Genomic DNA, 14,932 nt, shown 5'->3' on the forward strand with positions numbered 1-14,932 from the left:
AACTAAAAGCTATATTTAGATAAGGGACTGAATTGCTCTTTTAAAACATGTTTGTTAAAAATCATAACAGATTTTGATGCAACTTAACTGAAACATGTAACAGCAGGTGAGTCATTCAGATGCTAAATACAAAACATGCCAAACATCACCCACAGTGGCAAAGGAGGACTACTGTGAGCTCCACAGCTCCATAGGTAGGAAAAGCAGTGGGGGGCTCAATTCCAGAAAGACCCAGGCTGTGCAGCAGGAACAAACATTAACCACAAGGAGAGTCAAGTACTAGAACTAGACTGCTTGGGTGGTTGCATTTTCCATCATCAAAGGTCTTGAAAGAGTCACCAGCCTCAAGTGCCACAGGTTAAAGTCCATCCTGTTTTGGGGCACAGGAGGGATGAGATGATATCCATGTACATTAAGAGAGTTGGAATAATCTGAAGAGCTCAACTGCCTGGATACCAGCAAAGGTTGTGTCAAAATAAAAATTAAAAAAAATAAAACAAATCAACAGGTAGAGAAGCTGCAAAACCCCTGTAAACTAATGTGTCTTGAAGTAAATACCAAATAATGGAGGGTATCTCAGTTACCTTCTTAGCCCCAGCTTCAAGGACTCTAAGAAGGCAGCATCTGCAGGGCTGTTTTGATTCTACATGGTTATTTCGATTCTGAGTTAATTGCTGAGATTTGCAGCTCTGGGGGTGGATTTCCGATCCACCTGGATGTGGGTTGAGAGGGAAACTTCATCAGAAATCAGCCAGCATTGGGCGACCAGCCCATCTTCTTCCTCTGTCATCAGCCCTCAGAGCTACCAACTCCCAGGCAATTCTCAATCTCAGTGGCCAGGCTGTTTTTACCAACACGAACATAAACAGAAAGAACAGCTTAGGAAACAAGCCAACCTGTTTTTTTGAAAGGACTATCTGAACATGCTCAGTCAAATTTCCAAAATTAAGTTACTGTACCTTAATCCAATCTACAACACAGGCACTGCTGGAAGCTGAGGCCCTGGATACTGCCAGATATTAAACAGAGTGCAGGTGCACAAACAACACACTAATTCTGCCAACAAAATAGAAATCAACTGGCAGAAAAGCTGTTTAAAAACCTGAACATAGTACACATCTGGAAGGACCACCCTCAAGTATTTTTTCTTCTTCCTACACAATCTTAACACGTGTTAACTAGGAATGCCAACTACTGCTTCTGCACTAGGCAGATGTGACTGCCAGGGTCAGCTTTTGGGGGGGAGGGAGGGCTGAAGGAGACTGAGACATTCGGTGTAACAAAAACCAGACCCTCTGTGAAGAACTTCTGCAGTGTTGAAAGGACACTTGCCCCAAAGCTAGGCAAGATATGGGTACCTCTTTCTAAGCCACTGAGCAGTTCTTACTACAGCTCCGTGTCACGCCCAGCACTTCATGAAACATCCACTCCCTCAAGGGTGATGCCTACTTGAAGCTAACCTGCACAATTTTAAGAATTCCCCTCTACTTTACCAGGCTACTCTTTTCCAGGCCCAAATGGTGACAGCTTTCAGCAGTGCTCCTCTGGGCCTGACAGGTTTGACAGCAGCACAACTCCAGTCACTTGAATGGATGTCATCTTGATCTGCTGCTGTAGAAGCACAAAACCTCATCTTGCCATATTAACCCACCCTTCATTAATGCTGCCATGTGTTTCCAGTGCTTGCAGCTCTCAATCCTCTGGATACCTCTGTCCTCTCCCACACAGGCCTGACTCCTTCCTGAGGGAGAAGATGCCATTCCAACACCTCTGATGCCATGGCTTGTCACATGCCTTAGCTGATGTATCTTGGCTTCTCTGATTTCTCTTCCCCCTGATCCAACAGAGTGGCAGATGATGATGAAGCCATAATTTAGCTCCCTTGCTTCTATATGTTTAATTTTTGAACGTGGTACAGGCCTTGCAGACACACATCACTGAGTGCAGGATGTGAGCTGCCGAATCAAAGAAGTCATTACTCGGTTTCTTCTCCTACTTGGTTTCTTCTTGGTCATGTGGAAAACAAATGATAACTCACTATGGTTTGCACAACCAACTTCCTTACACACAGGTCACCATCCCCTGGGACTACAGACAGAGGCAGGAGGACAGTTCACTGGCCAGCTCTAGCTCAGACTTCCTCCATGCTCATTGGGGTTAATTCCCTTTACACAAAGCAAAGTTTGGGAAGATGCAAGAACAAGCAGAACACAGTTAAGTACCCAAAACTGTGAAAAAATTCCTGGGGACAAGAAGACTTATGGATGTGCATGTATGTGGTAGGGGATCCATCAGACATCTTAAACCCCCCTGGACCCTGTGAAGGAAGGCAATGCTTTGCTGCTGCTCTGCTCCACCATGGCTCCCTGATAAGAAAGCATTGGGGTTAATTCCCTTTACACAAAGCAAAGTTTGGGAAGATGTAAGAACAAGCAGAACACAGTAAGTACCCAAAACTGTTTGAAAAAATTCCTGGGGACAAGAAGACTTATGGATGTGCATGTATGTGGTAGGGGATCCATCAGACATCTTAAACCCCCCTGGACCCTGTGAAGGAAGGCAATGCTTTGCTGCTGCTCTGCTCCACCATGGCTCCCTGATAAGAAAGTCAAGGACTCTCCAGCCAGTTCCACCAACAAATGCCCCCCACCAGGTACGTGCTGCCAGTGGCTGGTTCAAATGTACCACAACCTCAGAGGCCATTTCTTTATCTCAGACTCTTAAAAACACGACCTCAATATTCTAAAATTGTGTGTTAAACACACAATCTCCACCTTGATTGCATGGTACCATCCTTTATTACACAACCTCCAGATACCTTAAACTCCCATTTGTACTTAAGATATGGGGAAACTCTGTATATAAGATGGTATTGAAAAAAACAGACACATGATCATATAATTAAAGATTTATGCACTGGTCTGTAATTAAAAAGCCAAAAACCAGTGCTGGTGGTGTGCACTCACAACTGTCTTCCAGCTACCCAGATTTCTCCTTGCTGAAACTACATAATTCATATATATATACATCTACATATATAGGTATCTATATACACACACTTTTTCTTTTGCATTTAATTAACACATAACTTAAAGCCAGATGCCAGGTTGGTCACAGAAAACCATTTCTCAGGTGGAGATTATAGTCACAGTGCTCTGCAGGAAGGATACTCAGTAAATGCAATTATCTAGCCCACTAAGAAGATGAAATTGAGAAATGAAAGCAGGAGAGGAAACAAGCAGCCAGGAGATTAATTAAAGGAATAGACAGGAGGCATAAAAAGGGTTTGTGCCTTGAAAATATTGCTGTTTGTATGAAAGCACTAGGTAGGTTTTTGGATCAAGGTTCCACCATCCTGCCCCTAGCATCCTCACACCTCGACAGGGAGCAGTACAGGGCCAGCCCTGCACACTGCCTGCTGCATCTTGAAGGAGCTAGAAGTTCAGCATTTCCAGTTACTTACTATATTTAAACATCACAAACTTATTTTTAAACAAAATTGCATGACTCTGCCCTGAAGAGAATACCCTGCACCACTCAGAAACTGCAAAAGCAAAGCTTTAAGAATTGGCTTCACAGACACAGACCTCTGTTGTGGGAGGCAGAGACTAGAGAACAGAGGAATGCATCAGGAGCAAAACTGCAAATATAACATAAACCACAACACAAGAAGGGCTAAATCTGCTCCTACAATCCAACTAGGTGGTAAAAAGCTAGGAGGCTTGTAGGCAGTGATGGTAAGACCTCCTCAGCCACAGAGGACAGGAGGGTGCTGTCCTCTTGCTTCACCACACTGCATCCTGGAAACTCTCTGGAGAACCTGGGCCAATCTGGATAGCACACTGCAGCCAGGTTGGGAAGGCTACTTCTACTTCATTTTACTGCTCCTTCTCTAAATTCTCCCTTCAAAAAAACCCAAACAAAAAAACAAACAAAAAAATCAACGAAAAACACCATACCAAGCACTCAGTATTTAATTCCTTTCAGGTTTTTCAACATGAACAGAACTCCCACTCTGCTGAGTCTCTCCCAGCCAGCATCTGTCTACATACTCCACTGCTAAACATTTATCATTTCAGTGCAGAACCCATCAGGGACTATTCAGATTCCCGAAAAAGCCTCTTAATTGACCATTATTGTGAACATCCCTTCTACAGGAATGGAGGTCCTGCTCCTTATAGCCCTGCTAGCATACCCAGCAATTGCTCCAGACACCAAAAACCTCTCCTGAACAGAGCTACCCCAACAGTTTCCTGAGTCATTATTATTGGAAATACATGACTTGTCAATAAAAAAGCTGACTCCTCTTAACAAATAATGCCTTTCTCCATCAGTCAACCATTACATGAGATTGTTGCCCCTCAACATATGACTTGAAATGTTTTTTCACATCCTGTCTTTCTTCTTTTAATATTAGTCTATCAAATCTTCACTGCTCATGTACTTCAAAGAATATTTGTACATTGACAGCTATTTCACTTTTATTAATTGCATTATGTAAGGGACAGAATAATTACCCAGGACCAGTAATGTTCTGGAGATTCAAGATGAGCACAAATGTCTCCTCATTGCTAGTATTTCTGTAAACCAAGAGAGGGGGAGGACTAATGAAAACTTGATTTATAAAATACAGCACTCATTTCCAGACGTAAAAGATACAAGAGTTAATTACATTACTTTACTTACAGGCCATCTGAAGAGCTACAGAATTAACCTCTTGGAAAGATTAATATTTCACTCTGGTTACAATGCTCAGAGTTCATTTGTTATCTCTGAAAGATACCTACTCCCCCAAGCAGCATCCATGTTGCAAAAGCTTTATCTAAAGCCCCCAAAAGCAAAAACCTACCACCCACTCAGCATCGATGAAAGCCTATTGTTGAAGCCATCAGTGATAATGATGGGAACACCCAAGCAGGGAGGGCCTGCCTGGCTCACAGCCACCTCCAGTCACAGGAGATGTCTGGTTTAACATCTCCATCTCACCATACACACCAAGCTTCTAATTAACTCCCAATTCTCTGCAGCATGGTGCTCTTCCATGCTGCCTCATATCAGTAACAATCTCCTCCCTTGTCCTACTGTCACCACAAACAGTAGAACCAGTTCAGAGACCAGAAGTACTTGTCCCTGTTCTCTGCCTGCTGTCCTGCAACCACACTGCTCTGTGCAAATAACACACAAACACACACATTTAGAATATGCTGGAAGAGCAAAGGTGACTGGGTGGAAAAGAACATGGAATTTTAAAAAGCTAGTGATATACTCCAATGTCTCCTCTCCTCCCCTATTGGCAACACTTTAAGAAAACAAAATATCATTTTGTGAGAAAAGGCAGACTTTAATAATAGGTTAAAAAAAAAATCAAAATAAGAAATGTGTGCATTTATATTAGATGAGCACTTTCAGCCCAAAAAGATCTCAAGATGCCACCAGTTCCTACAGTTAGAAATTTTAGATATACTTGGTTTTGAAATACAGGGGATAAAATGTATGTAATTTTAATACATACAACCATGAATACAATTTTGGAGACTTCCATGAAAAACACCTACACTTCCTTTTTTACCCTTTGAATGGTCCAAGATCATTCCTGAACCCATAAATCCCGAAACCAAGGTGACTCTGCGCTATTTCCCAATATGGCAGAACATGAAGTGCTTTGCATTTCTGCCACCTGAACAAGCCCTTGCAGTGCTCCTCTTACAAGAGCAGCAAGGAAAAATATCATTTAAGAGCACCCTAAATCTGATCCTTTTTGCCAGAGCCCCTCTTTATAAGCCCATAAGGCAGCAATCTGAACATTTCCATTTATTTCCCAATTTTTGGGGGTGCAAGCTCAAGAGCACTATCTTTCTTATGACTTGGACCAGGAACTCCATAAGACTGCTGGGTTATAGGATATATTTAAAATACCCACAGCAGCAGAGTGTTTTGGAGAAGTATCTATTGGAAAAATGGCTTCTACATTAGCAGACGATGTTTGGCTGTAGATCAAGCACATCAGACTACAAAGTATTTTGGCAGCTGTTCAGAAACAAAAGCCTGACAACACCTAACCCATAAAGGCATCTTTGGCTGTGTACGTGAGGGTACACAAACACTTACTGGTCAGGTACCTTGTCCTTATGTTGAACAGGTATATCTACCAGTTGATAATCCTACTAAAAAATTACAGCCTTGTGATGTTGAAATGAATACATACCCGTGCAGCCCCACAAGGGTTACCTGGGGAATTGGAGAATTATCCCCCAGACTGAGGTTTTCCTGGGTAAATTTCAGCCTTTGTTGTTTGGGTTTGCTTTTTTTTTAACTTTGTGGCCACCTTTTACACCACTTGGAAAATGACAAAAGGAGCACTACAGTAATTGAAAGTGTGTGGCATTTTTACCATGACTTTTCTGTTTTGTACCTATAGGTAAGCAACAAACACCAAATATTCTGTCTTTAAAAGATTAAGTGAAAAAAATAAGCTTGTCTGTCCCATAAAATAAACGGATTTCCTCCTGCACTGAGACTGCCAGAAAATACATCCTGGCTTCTTTCTAGCAAACGCCAGGGCGGATGCACGCCCCTATTTATAGCACACTAATGCAATTGTGAGACACACATCCCATGTGTTGTATTTGTATTCAACTTGCACTACACTCTTCATCAAGCTAAGCAGCTTGTGGGAAGGGTCACTGCCAAGAGTAAAATTGTGTTAAATCTGTGTATCAACTGCTTGCAGAGACTCAGGGCTGCCCTGGGAGCCCCCCCGTCGTCTGGCCCATCTCTTTGGGATGCTCTGCCACTGACAGGCAGGCTGCAAGAGGTGAAAGCTTGAATGGAACCCAGGAGCAGGGAAGTTACAACTTGCCTGGGATTAATCCCTCCCCTCAAAATGGGGATAACAACTGTTTCTCCATCTTGGTTCATCTCTCTTTACACTATAAATCCCCTCTAAAGGTCTGACTGTGTGCGGCTCGTGCCCAACGCAGCAGGCACAGGGCTGGGCACCCAGGCACTGCTGCAAAGCAGGGAACAGACACTGGCCACACCAGAGAAGGTCTGTAGAAAAACACTGCGTTTACACTGAGTAGAATGACACTCCAGAATAATCCCCTCATCTAAAACCATGACAAGCGGCCATAAACATTGCAAGACAATTAACCTCCAGAAGAAGATAACTACAGTCTGAAGGCCATTGAGTTAATTTCAGGACACCTGCTCCAAGCCCAGCTCTTTTTAAGGTGTCATACAATTCCAAATTCATTCCTACTCAAGAGAAAAATGTACAGAATTATGGTTTCACGAAAATATAAAGGAGTCACCCTCTCTTTTCTCACTTTCCCTATTGCAAAATTATTCACATATTATTTTCAACCGTTCCAAAGTTAAGTTAAATGCTTAAGCTGAATGTTTGATACCAAACCTCATACTAAGACTAAAGGGTTGTAAAGAAGGATGCTTTGTATCTCCTGGCTAGACAGCAAACATGGTTTAAACTACAGGGATTATTTTTTAAGCTAATGGCCATACATTACTATATCAGCTCAGTCATCTGACTCAATGACCACAAAAAGCAGCAACAAAAAAATAAGAACTTGTTCCCATAAATTTAGTCACTTGTTCTGCTCACAGGTAGGAAAAGCTCAACGACATACACATGGCAAAGCTCCGCTATCCATTTGGGACAGTAATCTCATTTAGGGTGTTTCTGATTTTTTTCAAAGGAAAGAACCGAAATAATAGCAGGCAGAACTCTAAATATGAGCCATTTTTCTTTATTGCTCATTTTTTGTTTCCTGCCAGGAGAAGTCATGACTAAGAACGGGAAGGCTTTATCTGGCAAATCAGCCACTCAGTTGCTCCACATGCAGGGCCTCCCCAGAGCAGGACTGCAGCCCAGCTGAGGGGGGAGCAGTGCAAAGCTTCACCCTGCCAAGGATGACAAGCACTCCTCCAACATGTGAGAACAAGTGATTTGTTTCTGTGCATCTGCCTGGTAGATCTGCTCCCTAGCACAGGCTCGAACACTGGTGGTGGACATGCCCAACTTCCAAGGGTCAGCACTTTCTTCTTTTCTCTTGGAACACTGACTTAAACAAAATTGCTGCTGTGGCTGTAAGGTCAACGGTATGAAAGGGGTGGCAGCCCCTATGTGAGAAAAAAAGACAGTGGCAGGGAAACATGACAAAGAGACCTCACAGTGGGTATCTTGTCTCCTGCGTGGACCCTTCTGGCAAGCTCTAGTTCAACCCCATCCCTGCCTCCAACCTTGTCTCCTGCTGCTCCTTTTCACACTCCTTTGATGGACCCTGGAACTAGTTCACTGCTCTGCCTGGGACCACCGACAGACCCTGTCACCAGCACCCAGCTCTGGCTGACATTCAGCCCTGGTGGGACTGCCCCCCATCAGTGAGGGCACTGAGGGTGCTGGGGTCACTCTTGGCTCCCAGCTCAACCCCACATGGGGCAACCCCACTCCTGCTACAGGAGAGACCCCGACTGATGACACCTTCTACAAAAGGCTCTTTTGGTATCCTTCATATATCTCTTTATATATTCACTTGCTGAAGTGGCACAATGAGCTTGTTTTGCTGCTACTCTCTGAGCAAACCCATGGCCCAGAACAGCTTCCTCCTCGGACTGCAGAAGCAGCACCTTTTCCAAGAGAGCTATACAGACGTGAGCCACTTCTGTTCACCAAATGTGAAAGTACAGTTTTAATTCATGTGGAAAACATTTTCTTTGCACGCATTGATCACAAATACGTGACCAGACAAAACCTGAGGGTGGGGTTTTGTTTTGATTTAATGTTTTTTTAAAACCCTATTGCTTCCTCGTGGGGAATAAAATAGTAAATTATTAACTTAACAAGCGTGTTCTCAGAGTTGCACAAATACATCATAGACCTCAATAACAAATGCAATTTCATTACTTTTCCCACATGGATGTAACACCATATGATTTTTGGTTCTGTTCTTCTCTCTCATTTCTTGAAATGTGTTTAGTACTGATCCATGTTTACCTAGCTAAGAAAGCAGGGCATCCCTAAACCAAGTTGGAACAGAGTGGATAAAAAAATATAATTTCCAATTAATAAAAGTGAGGAAAAGGAGCCCAGTTTAATTCTGGAAGATTTATACACCACAATGCACCTCAGCCTCACGCAGCAACATACTCCCCTGCCTTCCTAACCTTTCAACCACTGAAGACCTACTTTGTAACACTAGGTGCTGAAATCACAAGCAAGGCAGGAACTCCCCTTTGAGAAGCTCAGCTGCAATAGGAATTTAAGCAAGGAAAATCTCCTCCTTTGAAACCCACAAGGATATTTACATTTTTGCACCCCTGAGACAAGGTGCCTACCTGCTTTCATGGAGCTCTGATTAAGCACCGTGTGGAATGTGTGTCTGTGGTTGTACCAGAGATTATTTGTTCACATTTGAAAATGTCTTTAAAAATAGATTACTGCCTCAAAATACCAATGTGGTATTAGGACACTGAACAGTGCTGGTCCCCTAATGCATCATCACAAGCGTCTCTAAATGAATGAGGTCTGACATTGCAGCAGCACGTCAGGACAGCCAAGTGAGCTGGAGCAATCGCTATTGGAGTGCTCATCAGATGACCAACCAAGTCAATAAAATAAACACTGCCAGGCAAAGAGAGCTGTGTGCTGGTGTGAAGCCTAGTGCAGCAAGACCTGATGGCAGCACGGGTACATGGTGAGCATGACAGAAGTCATATTCCTTCAGCTACAGCTTTCCAGGCAGCTTCTGTTCAGTGCAGACAGCCACCCTGTTTTTCACAAGAATTTTTCATTCTCAATTTTAGCTTTTTATTTTTTCTTTTCTGACATCTGAGGGGAAGGGTGAGGCAACAGGAAGGTGTTATTCACTGAAAGCACTTCCAATGTATTTTACTGACTTTGAATTTTATCTAAAATCTTCCCAGCCTCAGGTTTTCAAATGGCCAGAACACAAACTGCAGAATTTTGTGCACAAGAACTAGGTGGAGAAAGACAGGTTTAGGAAGTTGATCTTGTAGTAATGAAGGACATCTCAGTAATCTGGTAGGCTCACAAGTGTCCCAAGTAACAACCCCGAGCCTGAAGTTTTGAGTAAGATGAACTTCTAGGCCTGCCAATCAAGGAAAAAGCCTTCAAAACAAACTAATCTCTACAAAGCTTTGGGCATAACATTTTTGGAGAAGACAATGCATATTTAGGAAAGGTAAGTCATAGTCCCAAATTCTCTTGCTATTCTTTTCCTGCATACAGTTGGAAGGTTTTAAAAGTTTCAACTATTTTAGCATCTTTTAGCACTTTTAATTGAAACAAGTCAGAGCTCTGCTTGGGGTAGGGGCCTGAAATAACCACACGGATGAGACATGGCAGACACAAGGAAGGAAAAACCTAACACTCACGAGGCGGGTTAGCAGAAGTGAGACAGACCCATAAGACATATAGGAAGAAAAAAAATAGTGACATAAGAAAACTCATGAGGACTTGATTAAGTGTTCAGGTTTAAAACTGTGATCTCAGGCAGCACATGTGCTGTGGATGGCTAAGCTGAACTCTTCAATGTGGTGAGAAGGGAGTCCTCCCTGTGAGATGGGCTGGTGCTCTCCTGACACTGCAGACTTGACTGCCACCACACAGGACAGGTCAATACTATCCCTTATTCAATACACTAACTTTCCTGCTTGGCTTTTGAACTATGGCATTTTCAAAGGATTTGGGAAGTAATACCAATACAGAAAAAAAGCTGTTGAAAAAAGACAAGTGAGAGAAGGGCATGCACATCTGCAGGTGACCTGGCATCAAGTCCATCACACAGCTCCTCCATGCAGCCCATCTCTAAACCAAGGGTGGGGCTGCAACCCAAACCAGGAGTGTTGTGAAGATGCCTCACAAGCTGTAGTGTAGCCAATCAGATACTATGGGCATTCACTGGCTTTTCAACCACCTCAATGCTGAAGATTTCCTTTTCTTGCATTCTCCCAGCTGTCCTGAGCTGAACTGCTTTTTAAGCTCTTGAGCTTTGCATTCAGCTTTATTTAGACTGGTTTAGCAACTGGAACTGCTGTTAATAACAGAAATCCTATCTGGCAAGTGCAGCACGGATATTCCCAGTTTGCCAGAAGATTCCTACCTGCCATGTTTACTCTCACTGTTGCAAGGCACTCAAGAGCTCCATATAAACACCTGGATTAGCCTCTCAGATTAATAAACAGATTATAAAATAATTCTTTTCCACAGGAAATCACATTACCAGTTACTTTCTTACACAGAAAATTACGTCAATACCCTCCTGCTCAAATGAACATCCCATGATTGTTTAAAAAGCACAAATAAATCTAATCTACAAGAGATGTTATATTATTAAAACATATGCTGAAATCAACAATGCTCAAGGCTCTATCATGGCATTTTGTTCTTCATTGGTATTTACATCATTATAGTTCTTATGTATTGCCTTGGAAATCAGCTTTGAACAAGAATGATGAATAAATGAAGATTTATGATTACTATCCTTATTAGAGGGATTTTAAAGTCATTAGAGACCAACAAGACATAATAATCATATTATATTCTATCTTCTCTAGAACATCTCCTTTGATAGGTCTGCTAACTCAATTATTGAAACACATATTACAGCAAAATGCAGCCTGTCCTCTAATGTTTGGGATAAGATGGAAATTTTCATGTTTTGTTTTCAGTTAACCAGAATTTGTTTGTACAGAATTCATGGGGTTTGTGGTGGGTTTCTCTGTTTTAAACACTAGAGTTTCAAATTCACAGTGAACACCTGGCTCAATGGGCCTGTTCAGTTGAAAGGAAGCTTAAAAGCAGGTGAGGAAATAAGGTACTGGAACACCATCTTAAACTGCAGTGACTTTAAAAGTAAAAAAAAATAAAAATATTCCTCACAGAAGCAATGATCTCTCAAATAGTCAACAGACTTGGATTCAACCAACCCCACCACGGAAAGAAGGAAAAAGCATCTAGAGGCTCTGAGGAAGAGCAGAAGCAGAGCTGCAGCACTCCAAGCAGCTCAGAAAATAGTCTCTGGATTCCAAATGACACCTATAGTTGAAAAAAATTACAGATTCGAAAAAAATATCCTAGTACCATATGCCTGGAAGTTGTCTCTTTATCTTCTAAAGCAGAGTGGACAAACATCACAACTCCTGAAGAAATATTTCAAAATGTTAAGTGGTCTTCTAGACAGGCCACCTTCTGAGGGCTTGGAGGGAGGGCTGCAAAAGAAGTGTGAGGCTCATGGCAGGCAAGCCCAAAAGGCAGAGGACAAAGCTGCAGCCTTGCTGGTGTTCATGACTGCTGTGCAGCTCCTCTGCCTGCTTCTCCCCCAAGAGGAAGAGGAGTAAGTGCTGAAGGACTCCTGGTGTGCTCCTAGCAAAGGAAGCCAAAGTTGGCAATGCAATAAAGATGCTGTTCTGGCAACTTCTGGCTTTGTGCTTATTCTGGTTACCCTTCTACAAGTCACTTGAGTCACAGACTCCAACTCTTTGCTAAAAAAGGATCAGTCACTAAAGTGGATTGACAAACTGTGTACCTAAACTAAAGTATGTGCCAGAGAATGGTTAAAAGAAGGTACTATTTCTGCTATTGACAGATTTCTGTAAAATAGGGGACAATTAACAGCCCTCAAAGAGATCCCAGAAAAGCAAAATTCCTGCTAAGTCCAGCTCTAGAAAGCAGGAGCACTTTAAAATCCCTTCAGTCTTCTCCATCCTCTGCCTCCAGAAGTTATTCCAGCCTTCTTGTCATTCAAATGATGATCTTTGGCTCTCAACATGCAGTTACAAAAAAAAATAATAAAAAAAGCAGCAAGACATATTGCCAAAATTACCCCCTCACTAATTATCAGCTAAAATATTAACTCAATTTCCTTTGAGAAACTAATGAAGCTTTTTTGTTCATGACAGCACTTGAAGCCTGTTTGAAATAAAAAGAACATGCCAAAGTCACAATTCCAAACCCAGCACTTCTGGGTGAGGGACCAGCATGGGAAGCTCCCCCAGCCTTTAGGCCTGAACCTGGATGAACTACTTTATTTCAGCTCATGCCCCTGAGGATACTTACTTCGGGACCCGCTGTCAGGAGCCAGGTGACCCCCAGAAAGGCTGAACAAGTGAAATACCATCCCTTTTGAAATGAAGGGGTGAGATCTTTTTGCTGCTAGGTGTGTCATTCCCACTTCTACATAAACAACTGGTATAACAACCACCAGTGAAGAGAAGTCTGGTGTACTCAGTAGCCATGAACCTATTTAAATAATAACAGTACCATGGTAGCCTATTTACAACTGACTTCACTTTCAGGGAGATACCTGGGCAGATCTAGAAAACTCATCTTCTGAGAAGACTTCCAGATAATTCCAAACATTTCAGAAACTGAATTATTGTTTAGATTATTATCTAAAAAACACTTCACATACACTAACAGAATCTGGGGGGGAGAGAAGGGGAAAAAGAAAAAAATCACAAGGCTGACTATACATTTTATCTTACACAACTTCCCTGCTGCACAAGTGTCTCTGCTAAGACCTGGATTATAGACAAACCTTCCCATATAGTGAAACAGATGCTTTCATCCCACATTCAGAGCTTCCCAGTACCACAGAATTCCTCACAGAAAAATTATTCCTAGTTTTATTGTACCCTCACACCCTGCTTGCTAGAGGATTTCAGAATGAATATTTTCTTGCTTTACAGGGCAAAAGTATTGAGGAATTATTTTTCTTACTGAATAGATTTTTATTTTTAGGAAATGAGTCAACTGTTTTGCTACCTAATGACAAATATGTATCAGAGACACATACATAAATACAAGGGTGTTGTGCAACTGGTGGTCTTTGACCTTTTCCAGGATGCATGGAGCTGAAGACAGTGCAGCACTGCACATCATGTAGAATGTTCACTTGCTACTAAGGGTTTTACCTGACCTCTGTTCCAGCTGTCAATGATTCTGTCCCTTGCAGGGGCCAACTGCACTATCACTGTGATTTATTTTAACATGCATTTTAATTTATATTTTGTGGAAGGACAGGGCTCCCAAATACACCTTCCAGAACATTCATCATGTTGGGAAAAGATGAAATCCTGCAACACTTACCACCAAACACATCTCCGTTCTGGTAGTTCTTCCCCTTCTGAGTTTCCTCTTCGTTTTGAACAGTAGAAACATGCTTGGCGGAGGCACAGCCCATAGCTTCATTCAGACAGCTCCAACTGGACTGAACCACAGATCATGTCTAGAGACGCAGGCTCATGGTTTTAAAAAATAATCCACCTTCTCGTGTGGTTCTCAGGACCCTTTCACCTAAAGGTGGCAGAAGAGAGAGAAAAGTATTGTCAAAAGTTGACATCTAAATGTACAGCCTTAAGAAGACAAACAGGTTTGGGAAGAGAATTACAAGAGCACAAGCTGTCTCCATTGTCTTAGGTTGTTAAAACTGTATTCAATAAACATCTGCTATAGGTAGATCAGGACATAGATAGACCAATCCTGCCCTAGGACAGGAACTCAAAGCCTCTTCCAGCCCTGCTCTTTAATATGAAGAAAGCCTGAAGAAAGCAACAGGCACACAGGTACTTCCCACCCACCCAGCTATTCCCACAGAATACAGGGGGGGGGGTTGGAAAGAAGAAACCAGCAAAATCTGCTCGTCTTGTTCCTTCTACCAACTTATCCATCAAGCCAGATTCCTTACTAAGTGTTTTAGTGATGAAGAGCTGCTAATTGCAAGTGTTCAGACAAAATACACCCCCTAAATCAATTAAAGATCTTGCATTAATAGATGTGAAAGGCGAGAGCCAGCTGTGTTATCTTTTTTCTATGTGCTCATTACTTTACTGAGTCCATAAAACCTCCATCACTCAAAAAGGCACCATCCCCATTTTATGATGGAATAATACT

The 14,932-nt window shown here is 42.3% G+C and overlaps 1 protein-coding gene across 1 annotated transcript in view; it reads right to left on the reverse strand.

The window, feature by feature from the left end:
• LOC104386446 (chromosome unknown open reading frame, human C1orf21) overlaps positions 1-14,222 on the reverse strand; it is a 61,732-nt gene extending 47,510 nt beyond the window's left edge. Inside the window, exon 1 of the mRNA XM_009995055.1 lies at positions 14,129-14,222. Coding sequence (XP_009993357.1) covers positions 14,129-14,222 — 94 coding nt within the window. The remainder of the gene's footprint in view (positions 1-14,128) is intronic.
• Positions 14,223-14,932: the final 710 nt, after the last annotated feature.

This window comes from Chaetura pelagica, unplaced genomic scaffold, assembly GCF_000747805.2.
Source record: "Chaetura pelagica isolate M959 unplaced genomic scaffold, ChaPel_1.0 scaffold683, whole genome shotgun sequence".
Classification (NCBI taxonomy): Eukaryota; Metazoa; Chordata; class Aves; order Apodiformes; family Apodidae; genus Chaetura; species Chaetura pelagica.